Source organism: Pholis gunnellus (assembly GCF_910591455.1).
Source record: "Pholis gunnellus genome assembly, chromosome: 16".
Lineage (NCBI taxonomy): Eukaryota > Metazoa > Chordata > Actinopteri > Perciformes > Pholidae > Pholis > Pholis gunnellus.
The window spans coordinates 13,526,879-13,552,052 of NC_136543.1; the positions used below are offsets into that span (position 1 = coordinate 13,526,879).

General features: G+C 44.0%; 1 protein-coding gene across 1 annotated transcript; it reads right to left on the reverse strand.

The window, feature by feature from the left end:
- Window positions 1-44: 44 nt before the first annotated feature.
- LOC306708806 (inactive phospholipase C-like protein 2) lies at window positions 45-23,609 on the reverse strand. The gene is made up of 12 exons (XM_079176747.1): window positions 23,163-23,609; window positions 14,262-14,363; window positions 13,699-13,848; window positions 12,924-13,084; window positions 11,869-12,337; window positions 10,502-11,725; window positions 10,158-10,407; window positions 9,736-10,022; window positions 8,700-8,903; window positions 6,690-6,765; window positions 1,565-1,674; window positions 45-1,359 (listed from the first exon to the last, which is right to left on the reverse strand). The coding sequence occupies exons 1-12, from the start codon at window positions 23,406-23,408 to the stop codon at window positions 1,210-1,212; spliced, it is 3,429 nt and encodes a 1,142-aa protein (XP_079032873.1). The 5' UTR covers window positions 23,409-23,609; the 3' UTR covers window positions 45-1,209.
- Window positions 23,610-25,174: the final 1,565 nt, after the last annotated feature.

The following is a 25,174-nucleotide window of genomic DNA, read 5'->3' on the forward strand; positions in this document are numbered from 1 at the left end:
AGACGCAGGAGCACGGGTCATTTGAAAACTAGTTTATTTCCATCCCGACGTTGAAGGAAGGTAATGAACTGCAACCTTTTACAGAGCTGAACAGGCCGAGCCTCATCTACTGCACCGATGCCTGGAATGATGTCATTCAGGCTCAATAACTTATGTAAAATATTCTTTACAGCAAAAGGATTGAAACGACATAGTAAAATACTGTACAGTGTTTTGCACACATAGTAAGCACTTCCAACATAACAGTATTTTGTTCCCTAGAGGCAGACATTTACAGATGTGGAGTTGATCATTATAAGGTAACTGGTTTAGGTAGCACAAGCGCTGAAGGAAAATACAAAAATATAGAATTATATGTGATAATATTTAGAGGGTGAAGTGCTTTCGTGGCAAGAGAAGGTGATCGGATGAAGAGCAGCAATCCAGGACCTACAGATGCTTAATGGGAATAAGTTGGAGAGGGATATAAACGGGCTGCACTGGTCCAAGAGATAAACTGTCAAAATACCAAAAACATCCACAGACGCCTGCTCATCTTCCACTTATATAACCGAGGACGAGTGTTCCATTTAAACATACCCTAACACACTTATGATTTGAATCCTTGCCTGGCATTGCTAGATGGTGGCTTTGAAAAGCACAAGCTGCTAACATGTGATGGTGGCTGTTTTAAAAAAAAAAGAAACATTTCAAAAGATTTGGATCACTTTTTCTTTTACTGAGCCTTCAGTCATCTCACACTGCCCTAGAAAATGTTCCCCCCTCTTCAAGACACTTTGCACATAAGAAGAGGTTGACATACATTTGTTGTATTTACAATTTAATGCAGCACAAATAACTTAACCTTGGCTTAATGTCTTAACTACATTCATCTTCCCAGTGTCATTTATCTCCAGAGTCCCGTCAGCAGTGCTCTGACTCTGCGGCTCTCGAGTGTTATCCGTGACACAGGTGGGTGGACAGTGGCTGCATTTTGAAGATGTTTTAAGGACTTTCAGGCATTCATCGACTCTTCTGTTCTTCTCTTTTAAAAACACAGTACCACAGCTCTCCCGTAGCATTTTGACAGTCTGACACTAAGGCAAAGTAAGATCACAGAACATTTTAATTACATGAAAGGGGGTTTGTTACAGCAGCTACGATGGCAATTTGGTCGTGTCCTCTTTCATTCGCTTGTTGTGTCGAGGGTCCTCTTACGCTCGTGGTGGGTTAGTCCTCCTGGCTTCGTCGGGTTTGGGAGCGGACTCTTCTCACTCCCACGCCATCCTTGGTGAGATTTCCAGTCAAAGCGGCATCGTGGACCTGCTTCATGTTCTCCTGGACTTCAGCTTTGGCGTGCTTCAGCAGGTCGGCCTGACCCTGAGAGAGAAAACGGGGGAAATCGGGAGAGAAGTGAGGGAGTACAAGGGTGGCAAGGAGGAGACAGGGACAGAGGGTTGAAGCGGAGGGAGGGAGGTGGAAAGAGAGCAAAAAGATGAGCAACTCGCTAGAGGCCAGAGACATGCTCTAGTTGTCTACCCCCAGGGCTGTTTGGTTTTGTTTTGTATGAGTGTGTGTTGCTGACCTTAAGGATGGTGATGTTCCAGCTGAAACTCTCCAGCGCCCGACTGACCTTGCGACCCCTCAGCCCCTCCTTCGCCGCCAGACTCTGCAGCTTCTCATGAAACTCCATGGCTAGAGACGAAAATACACAAAAAACCACAGCAGGTTACAGAACGATGCTTTCTTGGCAACTTCATTGAAAAAATCGAATTCAAAGATCAACCTGTGAAGAAACGTGCCTTGGTCAACTTGTCTGAACACAGATAACAAAATCATCGATCATTCCTGTGTAGATGTAATTGTACGCAATAAGCACCTTCCAGGAGCTTTTTTATTGGTAAAAGGCAATGCTTTCATTTGCCACCCTATGAAAAGAGAATGGCAGATGCTATTCGTATCCAGGCGTGAGAAGCCAACAATACTATTTGCACCTGGGCGGAATAGTGTCTGTTTGCACCCGGGTGTATTTGGCAAGGCTGAGCAAAGCACCCAGGTGTCCGTTTACACATTAGAACCTGTATGTATATATGTAGCCTACTGTAGGCTAACGTTATGTATATTTTAATGTAATTTGTTGCCTAAACCTAACCAAACTGTGACTGAAAAATGAAAAATAATAATGATTAAAAAAACTAAATAATAAAGTCAACTTAGTGTAAAAACAACCTTCTTACAGGATTTAAATCACAGTCTCCGACCACAAAATACTCCCTACACATACCTTTTCACTCTTTATACTATACTATTATTGTTATAACTACTAATTTTTTTCCTTTTGCTCATCGAACTATTGCTAAATTAAGTAGCATATTCAACTTGGCCGGATGTAAACGTATCTGTAACACTGAGCCATGGCTGTGAAAACAGGCTGAGGATGGTTTGTATACTTTGTCCAACAATTGAAGTTGAGCAACATTGCTATTTGCCGGTCTCTTGCTAAAAAAGAAAATAGACGAGTCAATATTCAACATCCATCACGCAATGCTGCGTGTCAAAAATCCAGTATTTAGTTAAAGGGATTGTCTCCCTTTGGCTATTAGGAGTATGTGAGATTCACTATAGGACACATAGTGATTATACACTCAGTTCAGTTCAGTTCAGTGAGTTCAGTAAGAAAGGTGTTCTCTCACCTATTGCCTTTAACATTCACAAATTCTTTCATCATCTTTTTGCCTGCATTCCTCAAACCAACCGGCCTGTGAGTTTCCATCATACACCTGCAGACTTTATTCCACCGGCACCAGCACCTAGACCCCGGGGAGTCCTGTCCTATCTCCAGTCTTCATATTGGGCCCACGCTGAATGAAGAGGCTTCACATCAATCGGCCCACCCTCAATTCATTGCTGCACAACTTCTAATTCATTTCTACTCAGACTACAAGCATCAGATTTCACAAAGTGAGAGAAGAAGAAACAGAATGAGCAATGACGGATCCAGAGGAATGATGGAAAATCTGAAATACAACGAGAGAGAGCGTCCTAAAAGTCGGGCCACCGGATAGTTAAGAGTGTGTGCAGTGAGTTGTGTTCTGTGAGTGAGTGAGTGTGTGTGTGTGTGTGTGTGTCTGGCTTCCTCTGACCGCTCCGGGCCACTGTCCCAATGTTACCATGGAAACCCAGAAGTGGGTTAACACAGGGCACACATCACTACGAGCCATCAACGAGAGCCCAGACGTTAAACGTGCCAAGCTGAGGACCACACACACACACACACACACACACACTGAGAAAAGAGTAAACAGATTGGACGCGAGTTTGACAATTCCTCACACAAAAATCCCCTCTCTGTCATTAAACGTCTGCAAACACTGACACACACCTGCACACACATACGTTTGGCGCTGCGCTACGTTCACACACACCTACAGAAGTTGCTTGAATAATAACCTTTACCGTGCGGTTGCTAGGCAACTCGAAGCCTACGTGCCAATGAAATGTGTGTGCGTGCGCGTGTGTGTGTGTGTGTCTATTTCCCTGTGAAACCAAGTGAAGCCAATGGAGGGAATATTATTTCCAAGCCAATACTTGGACAGTGAGCACACGCAGACAAACATAAATATGGTCCTGACCCAGAGGTGGCAGAACGAGCATCACCTTCACTTCCTGTCCTCTAGCTGAACTGTGAGCATTTGTGATAGGAAGAGAACACAGGTCTCACTTTCAGCCTGATTTAATTAAGAAACAACGAGGTGTGAGTCTCACCACCATACAGGTCCGGGCCCTGGAGGAAAAGCAGCTGCTCAACTGAGGTTCTTAAGAGGGTCAGTTCACCCACATCACACAAAGAGAAGCGTTCTTCCAAAAGATATCTCCATATTTGGGGATGGTGGATGAGATCTGGTGGGGGTGACGGCTCCAGCATATGATTCAATCATTTGTCTTACTCATCAGACCATTCAGTGAGTCCTCAAGCTAATGCATGTTAATCCATTATCACAATGACGAAACCATTACATGGTTTGTCCAACAGGTAGCACTAACAAGTTCCTTTTCAACTACAAAATGTGTCTTTCAGCACCTACGTCACAATTCTTTAACAGACAATTTGAAGGGAAACTTCTCCAAATGTTTGTTGATCATGTCCAATCTATTTTAAAACTGAATATCAACTGATATACCATGTTCTGATTTGTAAGACTCTAGTATTGGTTATGTGCTTTCACATATCTTTAGTGGTATTGATAATATTTGAAGTGCCCAGCTTTACAGAAACCCTTTTCTGAAGTGAGTGAATTTAATTTCTTTAGTAGTGATCCCTACATTGAAATATGTAACAGCAACATGTCTTTCCAGGAAATACTCCGGATGAACCACTGACCTCCCTGTGCATTGTGTTCATTGGAACTACTAACTAGCACTACCACAGTGTGCTGTGTAGATTACCCAGAGTAATGAGGACTAAAAATAATTTAAAAAGCAACGTAATTCCCCCCCCCAAACATTTTATTTTTCTATCTGACACTTTGGTGCAGGGATGTGGCTCCACCCTGAATGTGGAACAGTGTGTTGACGCAACAATGGTGGCTGTGATTGAGTGTAGAGACGAGGGGAGACGGCAAAATATGTCAGCGTTAAGTTACTTTTTATAAAGTTTGAAGTGATAAAGAGACAAAACTATTTGCATGACTACACACCACTAGAAGAGATCAAATTATTGTTTTATAAATTCGGATGATCCGGCCCTTTGACACACCAACACGTTCTGATGCTCTCTCCTCTCACGCGGTGTGCTTGTCTTCCTCCCAGCGTTGCCTCTAGCTATCCATCTCTGCCATCCATCTTCCCACGGCTTTCTTCTCTCTCTCTCTCCGTTTCAACTCTCTCTGCTCTGATGTAACAGTGCAGACATCCATCTCTGCCACCAGCCGCCGTCCCATGGCTCCCTCTGTGTGAACTGTTTATGCGATCCCGTTGCCCACCCCCCTCTTCCAAGACTGAGCGGAGGACCTCCGCCTTGGGATCACCTGATCGCCATCTTTACTCTGTACACACAGGAAGAGCTTTGTTCACAAGATCAGACCTCCGGCTCTGCAGCAGCTCTTTATCTGATGAACATACTGGCACTAACCTATCTCACTTTAAAATCTCACTCTATTTACTAATAACACTAGAAGTCATCACATGGGAAATAAAAGTATAAGAGTATATATATACACTGTGGCTCCAGAAAACCTAAAATGAAGTTCAGTTGAGGATGGAATGAGTTGTTTGGGAGCAAAGTGGACAGAATGCAAAATTGTAAACATTAATCTCTGTTAAACACTCTCTTTCGCCACAATGGCCAAAACTGAACCATCATCTTCCTCTCAAAATATCAATTCACCCTCAGGTTTACATACATTTTTCCTTCATCTTCCTCTTTTCTATTCGCGGCAGCATTGAAAAGCTGACGAGCTTGTGTGCATTTCAACCCGCGCTGTTCCTATAAGGTCAACAAAAGTGTACCACATAGTTGAACTATGTAGTCTGTGAACATGTTTTATATTTGTTATTTTAAAGGCCCTTCTAGGGTTTGGCATTGGAAATTAGCATTAGCTATAAATTCTGTGATACATTGCATTGGATAATTGTTGTGCAATTCTCTATGAATATTATATTTGTCCCTACCAAATTACCCATAACTCTCTGGAAACCCATATATGCTTAAATATAATGATGTCTGTTACTGCAGCTTTTTCGCTCCAAGCCACTGGTTAACATTTCAAAATGTCAATCACAGTGTCCCCTGAGTGGCAGCTAAACACTCAGCCGAGGTGGGGAAGGGGATGTGTGTTTGTGTGAGTGTTGGTGTTTGTGGGTTGTTTATTGCCACTCTGACGGCAGTCTGGCTGATTAATGTCAGATCATCCAGACGGTCCTCCTGAAGTAAACAAACCTCTGCCAAACATCACAGAAGTGATATCAGCAGGTCAGCTACGGTGCCCTTCGCTTAACAGACGGAAGGATGATCGATGGCGGGAGCTGCACAGATTGAACCCCCTCTCTATCCAAAACATACAAATAAACCGGGCCGTAAAAAAGACTTATTTACATGTAACCTCGCGTGACACTGTTGCTTAGGCAGATGTCTGCAGAAGATGGGACTGGAAAAATATGGTGGGAAAGGAGAGGACAGGAAAGTAAAGAGCATACAAGGAGAGGAAAGGATACAGGGAGATGAGAGGAAAGAGCATAATAGAAAAGAAAAGGAAATGGGATAGACGAGAGAGGAAAAGAAAGGGAAGAATGAGAGGAAAGAAGAGGAGAAAATGAAAAGAGATACAACACAAGGAGAACAGAGAGGGAATTGTAAAAGCAGAAACAAAGGAGAATGACAGAAAAGGAGAAGAGAGAGAAGGAAAGACAAAGACAAATTAGAGGAAAGGAAAGAGGATACTAGAAGAGATAAGAGGGAATGAGAGGAGAGGACAGAGCATAAGAGGAGAGGAAATTAAATGAGGGGAGTTAAGTTAATGACAAAAGCAGCGGCTGTAGTGTGGATAACAGCACTCTTGAAGAGGCTGTGTGGGAGTTGCCATGAGTGGACTGGGAACATCAGCATGGTTTCAACACACACATCATAACACACACATCATAACACACTGTCTTCATAGCGTCTTCATAGCAGCGTCACACACACACACACACACACACACACGGCTACACACCCATCGTCTGTATCTGTAGGATCCTGTCGTGGATTCCATCGGAGAGCTCGATCACCGCTCTGCTCGCTTGGATCATCTGCAGACAGGGAAACATCTATTAGCATGCACCCCACACGGCTGTAGTGCACCATCAACCCTTTACGAATTAGCCATCTTGTTTTCTGTGTGTAAATCACACATTTAAGCACATGTACAGTCTGTTCTGATTGTCTGGTGTAAAAGGGCACAATATACTACACACTCAATTGGTGTAAAATCACATGAGAGGTGAAGATTTACAATTAAATAACACGCTGTTGTTTTACATATTCAATTATCCAGTTGGAGTTCCCACTGTTGAATGTTTTATCACAAATTGCACAGTAGACACAAATACACAAGCAAGCATTTGAAGGCACCCACAGAGAAGTGACAGCTCTTTCAAATTAATAACCCAGTCCCCACACACACACACACACACACACACACACACACACAGAGGAATGGCATGAGCAGCTTTTGTCTGATTAATTCTGCACTTCCTCTCACCCTGCTGGGACGTGAACCCCGGTGGAGAAAAAAAGAACACTGTTCGACAAATAAGGGATTAACTACAGTACATAAATTTGACCAGATCCAAGACACACACACACACACACACAAACACACACACACACACACACACACACTCACACACACAGAAAGTCATCCCTATTTCCTGTCTCTGTCGTTTGCCTCTCCCTCCCGGCATCAGGATTGAGGTGTGCAATCCATTTAGCTGAACGACATTCAAATCTATGCTAATGGCATTCAGCAAGCTTTTTTAACTCTGATCCGCTTGACTGGAAAAGGAAGCGACTAAAATACACACACAGAGACACACACAAACACACATTTTCACTAACACACTAATGCACAAATACAATAGTTGCATAGCAGTGACAAACAACCCTATTTAAATTACAGTGTCACGGTTTATACACCGGCGCCTTAATCATAACTTAATAAGACTAGAGACAGATCTATTTGTCTCTACTACAGACACACACACACACACACACACACATCACATTGTGCTCTCTTGACATTATCTCTATATTGGCAATTCATACTGACTATCCATCACCCTACCGAAGAGACTCCTGGGGAATATCTAATATTAAACACAAACAAGTGCTCTTTGAGTAAATATCAATTTAAAAAGTATTCCAGGGGCCAGACAGATGGCGAAATAAAGGGGTGTAATGTTGTTTACCACAGCAACACTTGGCAGGACAGGCTAGAGTGCTGGACCACATATAGGTGGCCTGTCACAGTCTAACAAGACCCAGAGGGAAAAAGAGGAGGCAGGAACTAAGAGCGATCAATGAGTGAAAGAAGGGATGAGTAAGAGGCTGAAAGAGGTAAAGGAGGTAGAGACCAAAGGGAAATATGTTAAAAGTGAGGACAGAAAGAAAGGCTGTCATTCTATCCCTGCAGCTGAGCAAGCTAAACCCACCCAAACAAACGGCTAATCCCGTCTTATTGACTACTCCATGAGATGACTAACAGACCAATTGACCCCTCTGACCACTAGTTTTCCTCTGTCCCTCGTTCTCTCTTTGTATGTATTTCCAAGGCGGAGGCTGGATTTATTTTTAGACATCATTAAATAAATTAAGTCTGTTGAAGAACTTTCTCCTCAGTCGATGAAAGTCTATTTGGGTGGAAACACGCAGTGGATTGAGGCCAAGGGGAGGATGTCGCCGATGTGTTTACCGGGCCTTGTTAGTCCCAGAACAAATGGGAATGTTGTCTGCTACAAAACAATGAAGAGCCCACTTTGTGTTTGAGAATACATTGGTTTAAAAGGAAGCTTTTGTATGGGAGGGAGGGTTCACTGTTAGGTCAAGTACACAGGAGGCGGGAGGTGGTTCACTGATCTTTGTTGCTTTTGTTTGTGCTTTCCTTCCTTTTTTATGTATTTCAGAGATGAAAAAAACTCCATCTGGTGAGCAACCACCAGTATGGAACTGTCTCTTCCTTCCTCACCATTTCATAGGTGGAGACGACCCGGCGGAGGACGTCCGGCAGGGGCCCCTGGGGCTCCAGTGTGGGGTAGTGGTCAAGGAGGTTGAACAGTAGTAAAGGCGCCCCGTCTGGTCCTGACACCCTGGAGCCCAGAGCCAGGACGCACTGCATGAGGTTAGCCACTGCTGACACCCCACACAGCTCCCTGAACACTGCTACTGAGTTCTGGTGAAAAAGAAAGAAAAGAGGACCGACAGATATAACACCCCGCAAATTTAAACGCACACAAAGTTTCACAATCTTCCTCTTTCTTATTTCCTGACCCTGATGGAAAAACAGTAAAATGTGGAAAATCTCATTCCCACTCTGTCTCTCACTTGATTTGTTTTTTCTCTTTCACTCACACACACACACACACACACACACACACACACACACACACACACACACACACACACACACACACACACACACACACACACACACACACATAATCAAAAGTCACTTCTGCAACAGAGCTATTTGTCTTTTCCTTCTACTATTGATTTGCTCTCTGTAGTTCTCTCCTGCAGCTGCCCTGCTGTAGTATTTCAGGTTGAAATTAATAGACGCGGATGACAACAGTCTCATCACACTGACTGAACATATAATTACTCTTTTTATTGTCCAAAGGTGACACACACAGACACAAATGCTGCATGGCTGATAATGGTTAGATCAGCTTTTTTTCAACTATTGACTACAATTTGTTCCCCTTTCCCCTTTCTTCTTTACAGTTGTATATAGAATAATCACTGTTAAATTTCAATTTATTGATAATGAGCAAGAGAAATGAGATATCCCTTTTCACTTGCAAGTGCAACATATTTATATTGTTTGTGTTGTCTGACAAAGAGCTGAAAACCCACATTCAAAGCAGCAAGTAATCACATTTGAAGCTGGAACCGGTATTTGTTTGGCATTTTTGTCTGATAAATGACTTGAATACAAAGATTTATCGAAACTCTTGTTGATTAATCTTCTGGTGAAGTGATCACAAAGTTATTTTTTCACTCACCTGCATATTTTCCCTCAGGTCTGTGGCTTCTCTCAGCGGAGGAGCAGCCATCTTGAAAACCTCATCCACAGCCCGGACCCCCAAGTCCCTCAGAGCTGTGTAGTTCCTCCCCTTGCGGGCCTTCCGCACAGACATTCCCCTTTTGTGAGGCTTTCCCCCTCCCCTCCGATTGGTGAGGGCCACATGGACAAACAGCTTGGCGTGGACAAGTTCCTCTCCTGTCAGAGACTGGAGTGGTATATGTCGGTAGCCCGGTTGAAGACACTCCAGAGGGATGGTGTACTGGCCTGTGGTAGAAGGGAAATTCATTTGAAAAGAATATAAAAACATGTCCAGTAAAAACAGTCTGATCCTCTCTTACAAACTCAAACTATGAAATCGTTGTGTTTGAGTCCATTTACAGTCGCCCCTCTGACACCTACCTATGAACTCATCCCCTATGAAATCGTCATCCAGCACCACAAAGCGAACCATGGCGAGCTCCGGCAGGTTGATCTGGAACTCGAAGCTCTCATCAAAGACAGGGTTGTCCCCATTCTGTGTCACCGTCCTGGTGCGGCGCTCTGTGCAGTCAGCTGGAATACCGTGGATCTCAACGTACACGTAGGGGTCCACCACGTCTCCTTTGGCCCCGGAACCGCGCGGCTTGGGCAGGTTCTGGCCGCTTATCACCTGGGAGGCCAGAAACACAATCATGAGTTTAGAGGATTATTCCAGTTTATTAGAACTCAACATTTGTTGCGGTCGAAGCATTATTCCAGCACACCTTCACGTGGAGCAGCTGTGGAGACACACCAGGCACCGTGTCTCTGGTGTCCGCACTGAAATAAGACACCTCCTGCCGCATGATGGCGGGCCGCAGAACGTAACCGCAGTTCCCATTCTGCCGGAACCAGGCTGTGTTCAGGTCCATCATCAGTCCTGCGGTCTGAAAATTCATAGACACGATCTGGCAACCGCACTTCCACAGATCCTGAGGGTTCATATTGCTCGAGTCAATGCGCATGGGGTTGGGGTACACTCGTGACAGGAAATGCTTGTTGTGGTTGACAAAGTCTCCGGGGCTTTCGCCAGCGAGACGCACGGCCAGAGACTCATGAAAGGAACACAGTTCCCAAGGGTTTTGGCTTTTGGTCGATGTGGGGAAGTCAATGAAGCGGACTGAGCGGCAAAGAGTTACTAGGTCAGAGAGCGCCTTCAAGAGCTGGAAACGTTTGGGGACAAGATGTTGAGGATTAGACTGAGTCACTGCTGCGACAGAGACATTTTTCTGCACCATGTCCTTCTCATTTCCTCCAGGCGCTGCCACTCCACTGTTAACCGCTTTCATCCTTTGACACATCTCTGCCCCTTCATCCTCCTCACTTACCTCCCCGTCCTCCCCATCAGGACCTGGCCCCAACTTCTTACCCTTTAGTAGAATTCGATGCCTTAGCGCATGCGGCGATGGTAAGTATGACTCCCCTTCGTATGGCGGATCTCTGTATAACTTCTCCCCTAGTATCCTCATGAGATGTTGCCACATCACCTTCTGCTGTGGAAGTGAACAGTGGTTCTCAAGACATATAATTAATGGGTACTGCGAGGCCACAAACGCAAATTTTCCAATTGCTTCCAACACACAGCGCAGGGACAGTGGTGGTGAGAGAGTCTGTCCAGCACACACTACCGGCTCCCCATCGGGGCCGTCCCAAACGTCCACCTCCACACAACGGCAACCCATCTTCAGCACGCGGATGTAGCCAGAGATGTCAGACGGACCTCGATACTGGTCCTCGATGAGGTAGGTGTTGTGGGAGGAGCTGATGTAGTAGTGGGACAAAGGCTGGCACATGTCCTGGCACACGGTGTCGTGCTCCTTGTCGAAGAGGTGGCACTCTGCCGAGGTGAGGTAGCTGGTGAAGCCATCCAGTGACAGGTATCCCTCCTGCTGGCCCTCCTCCGATGGCTCGTGGGACTGGATGAGCTTCAAGCTGGTCTCCTCACTCACCTTGAGGTCACAGTGAGAGAAGGGAATTGAGAGATGAGGGAAAGAAATTGGAAAGGAGTGTAATGATGTAATAAAGGCTGGGATTTGCAAATATAAGACTTGTTTTCTGCTATTTGTATGCACGATTAATTCATGTTACCCACTTGAGTCATGCCTTGCTCAGCCTCGAGGAACCTCATCAGGTCTTTGGTGTCCAGGAACTCCTTGTTGCTGGAGAACTGCACCAACAGGAAGTAGATCTCCGGACGTGTGCAAAAGTCATGGAAGACCTCGATGAACTGCTGCCTGGTGACTCGCTCATTTCTTCCTATTGGTCTTTTGTTTTCGACATGATCTTTAACTCCAGGTTCATGATCTAGAGTGAGCCCACACATCCTCTCCCGAACTCTCTGGAGCTCTTTGAACCTGTGCTCCACTTTGCGGGCGCCGACCCCAGGGTTCACGCTCTGTATCAGCCTAACGGCCAACTGCAAGCGGATCCCTTCCTCGACGTCTTCCTGTCCGTCCGATTCAGCAGCGGAGGAGAACATCTGCTCCAGCCAGCCAAGACGAAGGCTGTCCTGGCTGCTGGAGAGCATGTCCAGGGCATGTTTCCCATACTGCATCAGATACCTGCAGGAAGAACGGACAAGGCAGATGCAGTTGGACAGAATATTTTCCTTACTATGCTGCATCACAATTTCCATCATTTTTATCTCAGGTATTCCGTTGACTCTCACTAACGGACCACAAGAAGAAATCAGCTCTCTAAGATCTCGCTGTTCCCCACAATATCATCAATAAAGGAGAAAGACCAAAGCCTAACACACAAGGAGATATCCTGTTGGACTGACATCGAGGTTTTAATTAAATTAGCTAGATTAGCCCCTCCCCCACAAGTGCAAACCTTAGTTCAACCATAATTTAAATCTTCATCATTATTTGCTCATCTTCATGTCAATCAGAACACCAGTGAAGAATGTGTGTCCATAAAACACAGAAGAACAAGTACAACATAATGCACCAGTACCAAGGCTTTAAAAGAAATACTGTTAGAAAGTGAGCCTTTGAGTTGTGATTTTGGGCTGTATGAATAAAAGTGATTAAGTTTATGTGAAAAAAGCAGCTTTTTCATTCATTTTATTGGATTAGTTCAGCAAAACAAAACGCAGAGTCGTCCTGCAAAAAAGGACTGCTCCCAGTTCTTGCAGTGTCATACCTCAGGCCCGTCACCCAAATGTTAGCCACTTCAGCAGAGTTGGCCACCAGGTCCAAGCTTTCATACATCTCTCCATAGATGATGGAGAACGCACAGTCCTCGGAAATCTGCTCATAAACTCCGCTGGTGCGGAACGTTTCTGTGTTACGACCTGTCCGTACCTAGAGTGTGAGACCAGAAGTGATGCAAGAACAAATCAACGGTTGCCTTCCTTATGATTCAGGGTTGTAAATATTCCCAATGCTTTAGTCTAAAAGTCTCAGTGAGACCATTGATAACGTGAGGGAGGGTGGATTTAGACCAGAGGTATTTAAAGAGGGAGAGGGCTCCTAACACCTTCAGGGGACGCTCAGTGAATGGAAGGGAAAAAATATGACATCGCTTATTACATTGGTTATCAAAAGAAGATCAGATAGGATAACCTAATGTGTGTGATTTGGTTAAAGAAATAGTTTAGAGGGGAATTTCGGGGAATTTTACAGTTTTTCCTACTTCCCCAGAGTCAAAAACTAATAAATGCCTTAAGGCCAACCTTTTTTATTTATTTGGTGTAGTCTGAAGTAATGTCAAACAATATTAGCAATAGTAGCTGCAATCTTGGTTCAGTTGTGTGAATGGTCAAGTGAAATGTGAAGTGTCTATGGGTTCAAATAATCAGCAAGTAAACCATATGGGGGGTGAGGGGGCGCCTGTTTCCCAGCTTTGTCTAAAGGAGGCCCACATTCTCAGACTTTGAAAACCCCTGATTTAAACATTTTGCTCTCTGGACGCTGACCTCTCTTATGGAGGCCAGAGCGATGCGGGCTTTGTCTGACTCCTTCTTGGATGGCTCCCAGCATAGAGCCTGGAGGCCTGCGTCCAGCAGGTAGTAACGCTGGTAAACACGGGAGTTGGTTCGGATTTTCTTCAGCTCAATCCCCTCAACCTGAAATGAATAGATGAAGTTGTCAACCGCTGACTTTCAGTGTAAAGCTCTCTCCAGTTCACTTCTAAACAAGCTCCCTTTAGTGTTTGATCTAACATTAAACTCTTGATGCATACAAGGGACATTCAATATTTCATGTACAGATAAGTAAAATGTATATGCAATGCAATATAAACAATCATTCAGTCCGACTATATCATATTTTAGTTTTTGTTGCGGGTTTTTTTAACATTTTTTACCTAATTATTATACCTTTACTGTGTGATTACGTGTTTATTATAGTTGTTTTTCTACTTATGTCTCTTGTTTGTTCATTTGCACTATGCTGCTGTAATCCTGCAAATGCTGTGGGACTAATAAAGGATTATCTTATTTTATATTCCACCTAAAGGTTTACAATGTGGATGACCCACCATGGAGTGGATACAGTCTGCAGCACTGCTAATCTTCTTTTCTGACAGGCTGCTGCTGAAGGACACCGTCTTCTTCCTGTCCCGACCGGCACGTGACCCGTCCTGATGAGGAGGGAGGAAAGGAAGGATGAAAGGACGGCGCAGATAAAGAAAGGAGCAGGGAGGAGGGGGGGGGGGGGCAACAAGAAGAAGACAAATGAGTAGAAAGAGACAGACAGACAGACAGTTATCCCTCCGAACACTATTCTTTTCCAAAATGGATCTCAAAGGATTAAAAAGGCATGTCAGCTTTATATAACAATATATAAACACAGATTATTTGGTCTACTACATAGAGCCTCCTCCTCCCAATCTGTTGTCTTCCCTGATGCTAAAAGCCTTCGCTTGCCCTTGCCTTTCACCATTACACCATTAATCATACCTGACCAGACAGAGGCAGCAGCTTTCTAATTGTGCCCCTCCGCAACGACGCTGGCAGACCCAATCAGTTTATCTGAGCTCACCATCGCAGCTCATCCGTCTGATTTATTGACCGATCAGATATCACCCCCACAGAGAACAGATAAGAGCATATATGTGGGCGAAGTTATTCAATTATGGATATTTCTGAGCCCTGATAAAATCCAATCAAAGACTTAATTGAAGCTAATCTGAGGTCTAAGCAGGATGACATAACTGTAGTTGATTCAATCCTAAGAATGACTGAGGACACCCACACACTCGACATACTGCCGTCTTACTTACATACTGTATAAGCCTATAAATCACAAGCAGGGAAGCAAAAAGTAACAGACAATATGTAATGAAAATAGATCTTTAAAATCTAAATTGTTGCTCTACAAAACAAACACAGATTCTGGTTTTCTTTGTGAAAATTCAAAATACCTATAACCTATACCTTTATTCCAATCTTCATATACGTACATACAGGTACATACATGTCACCTGACCTTTGCTTAGCACCTGGGGAGCAACTTAAGGGTTCAGTGTCACGATGGACACTTCCAAATCCGGTCAGTGGGAGCCGGTGATGGAGCCAACAACCTTGTTGTTGCTACTTACTGAGCTACAGCCGCCTAAGAAACGTATGCCAATTATTTTCGGGTGCTTTGGCAAATCTAGTAGCCTACTCTTGATGTTATGTATTCAACCAAAAAAAACTTTGTGAAAGAATTTGACAACACCGACAGCCCGTCCTTTCTTGCCAACCCGCAAGGCCACTCCCCAAAATGATCATTGTGAACGTAAACATATCACAATGACCATAAACGAGCATGGCTTTCTCTAGACCTCACAGCTGTTAAGGTAGAAGTCTGTGGAATACTCCGGAGAGGAGCGATGACTGAACATGCAGAGTGCGCATGCACAGGCAGGTAGCACGTCCAATCATCAGGCTGAATGAAATGACGGACAGGCTTATTAAAGTTAAACATTTTGTGAGAGCATATGATTTATTGATTGCTATTGATTGGATGTGAGAATTTCAACAAATATAATAAATAATGTTTTAGAAGAATATTACCAACCCCAGCTTTAATCGATTTATTGTTTCATCTTCAATTGTTTCAATTCAATCCTTTCTTTTTTCTGTCGATTAATAAACTATCCGTTTCATTCAAAATGTTATTGAAATTAAATAATATATGTGTATATTATCAGTCTTTGTTCAAATAACATTTTCTTTTAGGAAGTTGTTTTGCTCTTGAAACAGTCAATAAATCAAATTCACGCTTTTATCCAAAGCAACTTACCATTCATACACTTACGGGAGAAATTTTGGGGTTGGTTAAGTGTCTTGCTCAAGGACACATCGACATACAACTAGCAAATCCTCCGGATGAAGGACGGTCCTCCACTTAGCCACAGTCGCTCAAGATAGAGATACAGATTTTTTCACCCTGTATTGTACATATACATATATGCATTAGCTATACATGATGATATCTGTTCTGATATAATTTTGGTAATACATTACCAGGAGTGGGGTTCGAACCCACGAGGGCATTTGCCCATTGGGTCTTAAGTCCAACGCCTTAACCACTCGGCCATCCTGGTGCTATGTGTGTCTTCAGCCTTATCAGCCTATAAGCCTCATCATCATCCGCCACCACCCACAGTGGGGTTCATGCTGCTGCAGCTCAGGGCAGACACCCCTCAATCACAAATCTCCAGTAGAGTGCCAACGACTTTCTGTCAAAACTTCATTATCACATATCATCTTTTCTCCATTAAAGTGTCTCTCCTGATTGAAATACATAAAGCCGAAATGGTTTGTAGGATTTAAGAAGTCCAAATAGATCACCAGTAGGCCGATCAACATTTTCATATTCATAGTGAATTTCTGTGATCAGCGGCATATTAATATCTACTCATCAGCATGACTCTGACTTCATTCAAATAAGAGTTCGTATGAGAGCGCTTGGATCTTTTATGAGAGAAACCCTTCATATGAACGAAATCTGGGGGATATGAAAGGCCAAAAGAGATGAGAGAAAGAAAAGATCCTGTGTTTCATCTAAAGAATATGAATGAACATGTGAGAGAGGGGAAGCATAACTCACAGAGGATGAAAAGGTTTCCCTCAGAAGGCGCCTAACCAGCACAAATCCTCATAGAATTAGCTCATTAGGATGGAGAAGTGTTACCAATGGCGACAACTTTGTTTTTGAGCCGGCATGGTGAGGGAGGCGGTGCTCTAAAAATACGCCTGGTGCCTTGGGGTATGATGGAAGATGTGCGGACAGAGAGACAGTAAGTCTTTCCTTCAAGACCCACCTTTTAATCTTACTCTGAAAACTGCAGGAAGCAAAATGAAAAGCTCTGATAACCAGTTTTAGCCCCTAAAAAAAGATATGAACAAAATAAAACACTGATGTGATTCTGTGTTCTGATTAAAAAAGCTTCACCCTTTGGGAGTGCTTCAGCAACGCCTCTAAAAGAGGAAGACTCAGACGCAGCTCCACCTCACCAGCAGCATGTGTTTTGAAAAAAAAGCACCCGATTTGAATATGAAAGCTCGTGGGAAATTCCTCAGTGACACAGAATGAGGCGCAGAGACAATACTTGTTGCCTTAACTCACAAACACGTAACACGTGCACCTTCACACAGGAGCGTACCGTACCACTCCAATCAGTCACCCTCTCTCACCCTTTCATACAGTGTGGTGACAGGCACCGGAGATTAACGGTGGTCTCAATCTGTAGCTCTTCCTGTGTGTGTGTGTGTGTGTGTGTGTGTGTGAGAGAGAGAGAGAGAGAGAGAGAGAGAGAGAGAGAGAGAGAGAGAGAGAGAGAGAGAGAGAGAGAGAGAGAGAGAGAGATAGGTAATGGTCCAAAGTCGCAGAGCACACGATACCCATTTAGGAAACTCATATCTTTACAACATGTACTCCACCGACATCCCCTAAAAATCTAATAAACCTCTTATGGAGTGTGTGCCGGTCACAAGCTGTGTTTGCAGCGGGGGAAACAACAGCATTTCTCCCAGGGGCCTGTTTAACAGTTGAGATTCAATTATCTCATGTGTGGAGGCTGTCCTGCACGTGCACCTCTGTTACGCCTACCACGTGAATTTACTGATAAAGAGAGAGACATAACCAAACAACGCTGACGTCACTGTAGACTCTGAGTGAATTATCCTGACAAGATGAAACTGGAGGTCACAGATAAACCTGCGAGAGGATAAACACATGAATAAAAATACAAAGGTACATTTATTGATTTTTCTTGTTATTGGCACACACTGTCTAAGCAGATTAGAGCACAAACACAGACACACAAATAAACAAAACAAAACAAGTGCAGCCTCTATACCCTGATGAAAAAGAAAATCCATTCTACTTCAATCTCTGTTAGAATGTGCTGTATGTTTCCGTCACAAAGGCCCTATTTTGTTTTTCTGACTAAGCGGAAGATGAGTCTCCAAAACCACCACAGCGCTTCAAAACAGGAAGCCGTCTGTCAGCTCGTCACAGAGCTTCCTGTGGCTTCACTGAGGGCCAAGTGAAGCGACAGCACAAAGGACAAAGAAACAGAGAAAGAAAGAATTCTTTATACAGTAATGGCAGCTGTCACTGAAAATGACTCCTAATTAAAATTATTGATCATTATTTTGAGGTTTAGCACATATGTGAGCCCATGAAATGATTTATTCATTGCCTAAGATTACTGTGAATACGTTTGGAAAATTACGCACCGCTATGAGATTACTGGTGTCCCTGATAGAACATGATGGCTGATTGAACTGTAGGGACAGATGGATGGATGAAGTGTGAGAGAAATGGGGAACACTGTGCGGCAGAGCGGATTAGATGCAGTTATCAGAGAAGGACCCACAAGATGACAAGAGATACAGCAGAGAAAATTTAAAACTTGAGAAAAGGACACAGAGTAACAAAAAACGAAGAAAAAAAAAAAAGATGAGCTAAAAGGATGGAGAGAAATAAATAAAGGAGCTCTTTGGTAGATCACGTCTGTCACGTATGTCTTTATGTGTACAGAGCCCTTGGTATATGCCTGTAAAAACCAGCATGGCCTTCATTAGCCAGCTCACATGCATGCATGGTGTGATGTATGAGAGTGTATGTTTATATGGATGCAACACGCTTGTATCACCAATTACAGCATCTCGGAGTCAGCAGAAGGACGATGAAAGTCGTTAGTGGGTGTCATCTTTGATCCACTAATTAAGACAAACGGTAAATGAGAGAAAGACAGATGCTTGTTGGATGGGAGAATGTAAAGAATAGAGGAGTGAGAATTGGTGGGGAGGCAGATCCGTCTTCCCTCTAGCCTTGTGTGTTTGACGGCAGATGATGGATGATTCATGGCATAGTTTATTCCAGTGCCGGGGGGGGTGATTTCATGGAAACGTGAGATAATGTATGGAATGTGCAAAATAAGCCTTCAATAAGAGAGGACTCTACTATCAAGATTTAATATTTAATTTTGAGATTTGTTTTGAGGTTTATTTGTGTTTCAAAGCCACTACTTAATCTGAACACTCACGCCAGGGTGCCAGCAGCCAGCAGTATGTGTGTGTGTGTGTGTGTGTGTGTGTGTGCATATAGTTCTATTCATCACATTATACCATGGCTAAGGAATAATTGCTCCTGATTGGCTGGCAGGTGTCCATCACAACCGTATAGTTCCAATCAACCACACCGCTCTGAATCACTGCACAAGACCGTTACATTGCAGGTAGCCATAGCAACAATAATGACGCTTCATCCCATGCACTCAGTTAACTCATACTGCTGAAACTGACCTAAATGTGGGTTCAAATATAGATGATAACTTACACACACAGCTGCACACGTGTGTGACTGCAGCGGAGGACAGGGCATTAGCGTCAAACAGGGTGCATAGGAAGCACTATGTGGTCGAGTCTCTCCGTCAGCGGCTTCATGTCTGGGAATACTGTTAAACACAAAACGTGGTGAGCATTCACAGTAACTCAACTGCTCAGTCTGCCTGTAAAACCCCTGCCCTTGTGGCAAGTAGAGCGCTCTTTTTACGCCTCAGACCTTTGAAGTCCAAAGAACTCTCAGGCGCGCACACAAACACGGTCACAGACACAATCAAACACACAAAATGAAACAAGTAAAGGTTGACTTGAAAAAGGTCATCTTGTCAGAGAGCTAACCACGATTTCAGCCGACAAACGTCACAGATGCATTTACTGAAGATAGGAGGACCGCTAAGACCACAAACAGGCGGTTGGAGCCTTGAGTCAGGCATCAACGATCAATGCGCTGAGCGGGGTTTTTCACACGCCTCAGTAATGACTTGAGGTGAGGCTCAAAAACAGGCACAAACTCAACAAACACACGTGGATGGCTGGATGTATCTTATGAATCACCAGAGGAGATCAGAGCTGTTGACTGTTCTGTGGCTCCATCACAATCAGCGAGAAGGTTTATCCACTCCCTGTGCTGTGCAGGGGTCATGCTCATGCAGGCCAAAGTAGTTTAAAGCAGGCTACATATGTTGATCTGAACTGCAGGAGGTGCTCAGGGCTGCTCTGACTCAAACAACCCCAGCTGTGTGCTAACGCCTCTGGCTAATGCTGCTCCCTCGGTCTGAAAAATACACACAAAAATACACACACAACCCCGTTAGACATGCTTTCTGATGAGGGTACACACACTGAAATATGCTATCCAGTAAATCACATTTCTCAAGATTTGATGAAAGTTAAAGGAACCCAAACATTTGGGGAAATACACGTGTTTAGCTGTTAGATGAGAAGATCAATACCACTCTAATGTCTGTCTGCTAGATATGATGCTGGAGCCAAGAGAGGGTTAGCTTAGCTTAGCATAAGGTCTCTGCACTTACGTGTTCATGCAAATCAAACAAACAAGACACCATGTGTTGATTAGTGAGCTTTACGGGTGCTGTTGTGCAGACTTTGTACAGAGCCAGGCTAGCCGTTTCTCTTTACTTTCAGTCTTTATGCTAAGCTAAGCTAACCTATTCCTTGCCCCCCGTGTCATACTGAGTAAGTGGTGTCGATCTTCTCATCTAACTCTCAGCAAGAAAGCAAATGTATGCATATACCCCAAAATGTTATTCCTGAGGTTTTAGGATATGTTGAAGCATTGCAATCTTCTTTAAGAGTTGAGGCAGTTCTTGGCTTATATGGATATATGGTTGGATATATAGTTTGTGGTACATTCTCTCTCACAAGCACATAAACATGCCAACCATGTCTTATACTACATTTTTGGCATGAGTAATATGGGAGCTGGAAAGCAGATATTTGCTGCGCCTAGCTGTGTTTTACTGGATGTCAAGTCTGTGCAAGTGTGTGTGCATCTGTGTGTGTGCTTTAAAACACAGACAAAGAGTGTCTGATGGTTATCTACACATCAAGATGAACTTGAACCTGCCACAAACTGAGCGGGCAACTGATTCTGCATCTCCTTCACGCACACGAGAGAGCGAGACAGAATAAGTGCGAGGACAGCGGAGAGCATGAACAACATACTGATGAAATGCAATTAAAGGTACTCTCATTACCTCAGTCGACGCCAACGGGAGAGAGCGCACACACACACACACACACACACACGCTGGACATTAATCACATGACTCCTGTGAAAAGCAGTCTGGAATGTCAAATTTCCTGTTTATCTGCCTACATACCACCCCAGACTCCTATTGTGTGGAATCCTGAGTTGAGCCACAGGGGTAGTTTGGGAAACAGCAGAACAGACTGTTGTGTTGACGACTGGATTCGTAACTCTGAGCTCCATCTATCTAAAGCCTCAGGTGTCTGGGATTCAAAGCACGTTTATGGGGAAAGAACAAACGTATGCGCACTGCTGTGATGGATGGTTTGCTGCACGTTCTCAGCATTAAGTGTGCCCACTGAATATCGACAAATCGAATACGTCATCATACCACAAATGCATGCTTCAATACACGGGAAGCATATGCAGTGTACAGCATTCCCCCCCGCCCCCTCCCCCCGCTGTCCTGCATTAACTACACTCTTTGAAGTCCAGGTGATGTTCTTCATGCAGAGCCAGGACTTAATTAACACAATTTCTGACCCAGAATGAGACGCCAGAACGTCACTGAAGCAAACAGAGTGTTTTTAAATCCTCTGTGTCGGGCTGGCTGCAATGTCGCAACACACAGGAGCCAGACAAGAGCAGGCCTGCTGTGTGTGTGGGTAAGGAGGTGAGGAATATTTGTGTGTGTGGGTGTGTGTGTGTGTGTGTGTGTGTGTGTTTCAGTGAAAGAGCGGTAGAACGGTTAGGTGTCATCATCACCAACTGTTTATGACTTAATAGCAATATTGCAACATGCACTTTTCAAGGAAATTGGCCAACTGGCCGGCTTCCTGCTTGCAGAGTGGGAGCCAATCAGACACAGAAGAAGCCATGCTTGAATAATCATGTCTTTACAGGCAGTAGCTCTGGAGGAAAGCAGCAACTCAATACATGACCTCCCACATGCAAAGTCGACACCATTAGAGCACAAAGTCAGCGGACGAGTTACTGATTAAATGTTAATGATAGACACTACTTTAAATGCCCTTTGAGTCAATAAAACAACATCATAAACTGCTGAGTGTGATATCTGTGTAAAGGGCTTAATATTAATAAACTTGACATAAGGGGCTCAGATCAGTGTAGTCAGCAGGGTTAATTGAACAGGGATATTCAACTGTGAGCCACACAGGGAGGGGTGCAATTTCTCATTTGAATCAAAGACTACAGCAGGTGATTTCACTTTTTAGTTTCTCTTCCTCCTCCTCCGCCTCCCCCCTGGCTGATGAAATGCTGAAAAATTACCATTCCCTGCTGTAATCTGTGACTGGAACAAAGCCTTCCCTGCACATATCAACCCTATATGACACATATGACTGAAAAGCTCTGACATTGCATGCTTTTCCTGTGAGGTCATACTCGAGGCTTGGGGTCTAAAAGTTTGACAGGCTGCATCTAAACTCACTATCATCTTAAATGTGTCATGATGTCCCTCTTTTATGCACACGATACTTCTACTCATGCCAGCACTGGCACGTGAGGGAGGTGACAGATTATTCTGCTATTCGACAGATGGAAAGGAAGCTGACAGGAAGCAGAGTCACAGTAGAAACTGTTTATTTTCAAGTTGCAGGTATAAAGAGGTGTTGGGGGAGAGCCGAGTGTATTTATAAGTGTGTTAAATCACACGATTCAGTAATGCTTTGAGAGTGACTTTTTTATTTGTGTGTAACCATGATATCCTACTTTATCTTATCTCATCTTCTATGGAATCATTGCTCATTAAGTCAGGTCTACTAGATTGATTGCATATTTTGTTTTGAAGTGTTTCCTCTTATATTTCAAAGCAAGAAGAGCCGCCCCCCCCCCCCCCCCCCCCCCGATAGAAATGATGGCCTACCTTGATCAGACTGCTGCGGCGAGGGATTGGTTTAGAGGCTGGATCTGATCCCGCGCTCTCCCACGTCGGGGACTCGCAGCTGGATTCGTTTTGGACCCTCTTCACGGTGTCTGACACGCCGCAGTTTCCGTTTGACACCGGCTCCTCTCGGTGCGTCTCCAGGCTCACTCCGGCTCCTCCTGACGCAGCTTTCCAGCCAGCAACCGGTGGACCGACGGCGCTCTTGTTATCTCCAAATTCAGCCATGGTGACACTTTTTTTTGGGGGGGGGGGGGGATTTCTCAGATCTCTTGAAAGCGACACGGCTCCGAACGCAACGATGCTGCACGCGGATTCAGGCGTGCCATCGTGTGAAGTGAACGACAGGCGACCATGCGCAGAGGAAAACTTCTCTCTCTCGTAGTATCTTCCTCCTCCTACACACACACACACACACACACACACACACACTCACTGAGGGGGGTGACAGTAGGGGAGACAGCTGAGCGACAGCAGTGTCCGACACCTTCTAGACGTCCACCGCCAACACTCCACACATCTCCGCGTTAGCTGGATGTGCGCTTGCGTTCAGGAAATGCACATGCCACGGAGGCTGTGTGCTCCTCCTCCGCCGCCGGCTAAATCTAAATCCTCTTCACACTGTGCTATAGGACGACGCACATCATGGTGATCTCCAAGCCTACAATTTGAATCAGCCCCTGCTCTCTGGTTCGCTCCAGTCTTCACCAGCAGCAGCCACTGGGTTTATGAGTGCAGCCAGCAGCCTAATAAAGCCGTCATCTGTCAGATGGGTGGGTGGTCTGAGCTCTCCTGTCCCTCCAGCAATGAAGTGTGATTTGGTGGTTAAATCACTTTGTCTACTTGGGCTTTATAGATCAGTTATAATCCATTACTAAGAACAACTTTTGAGTTGCCAGGTTGGGAATTCTCTCTGTAATTGGTTTGATGGTTTATTTCTAGGAAAAGGCTGCAGACTATCTTGACCAGTATCCATTTAGGTCCACTAACAACTGTTTTAACATGTATAACCACATACTTATGATCGACCCTCTATTAATGACTTTTATTGACTTTAATAAATGCCAACCCTCTATTAAAGACTCATCAATACAGACGTGACAATTAAAACCCTTCATTAATGACTCATCAACATGTATAACTGCAGATTTGGTGATTAAAACCCTCTATTTAAAACGTATTAACGAGTATCAATAGAAACGTGACAATTAAACACCTTCATTAATGACTTATAAATATTTAGAACAGAAGGCCTTATATTAAAACCCTCTATTCATTACCTTTTTACATTCATAACTGCAGACTTAATAATAAAACCCTCTATGAATGACTAATTAACATTCATAAACTTGATATTCAAATACTTTATTAATTCCTTGCCATGAGCAGAAATCAGGATTGTGTCATCCTTGTATATTTTGAGAAAGTAAGCTATTGTCAAGGTATTTTTGCAGTGTAGACTCAAATTAATATTCTTTTGATATGCATATGTTTGAGACAGTCCTTTGCATACCTAAACACACAGTAGAATGCTCCATCGACTGCACCTACAATTCAATTGAAATCAAGGTCATGGATTTTCCTCAAGGATCCGGGGGGACATTGTGATGCATTGCTCATGGATAAATGCCAAGACGCCTTCCTCAAGGATAAACGCCAAATAAAATGAATGAGTTCACATTTCTTTTGCCGGAAATGTAATTACCAGAACACAATTTCCCACTAAGAAAGTTTACACGGAGAGCAGTTCATTCAGGTCCTGTATGTAGACTGGTGTCCATGTTCCCTGAACGGCAGGGTTTCTGTGACTCTGCAAGACAAACACTGCTCTAAATAGCTGAAAGGACTTTGCTTGTTGACACATAGTTATACCAATACTTACACAAATCAAGGTCAGTGCTACATTCACTGACGCAAAACCAATGTGATTTATGTGATGAAGGTTCCCACCATTCTCAGTGTAATTCCCCCATAATAAAACACAGTCTCGCATA

Excerpts from the sequence above, each read along its gene's own strand:
- LOC306708806 (XM_079176747.1), bottom strand. The coding sequence starts at position 23,408 with ATGGCTGAATTTGGAGATAACAAGAGCGCCGTCGGTCCACCGGTTGCT. Across the intron at positions 10,408-10,501 it reads CACAGCTGCTCCACGTGAAG|GTGATAAGCGGCCAGAACCT; the intron begins GTGTGCTGGAAT and ends CTGGCCTCCCAG. Across the intron at positions 10,023-10,157 it reads CATAGGGGATGAGTTCATAG|GCCAGTACACCATCCCTCTG; the intron begins GTAGGTGTCAGA and ends CTTCTACCACAG.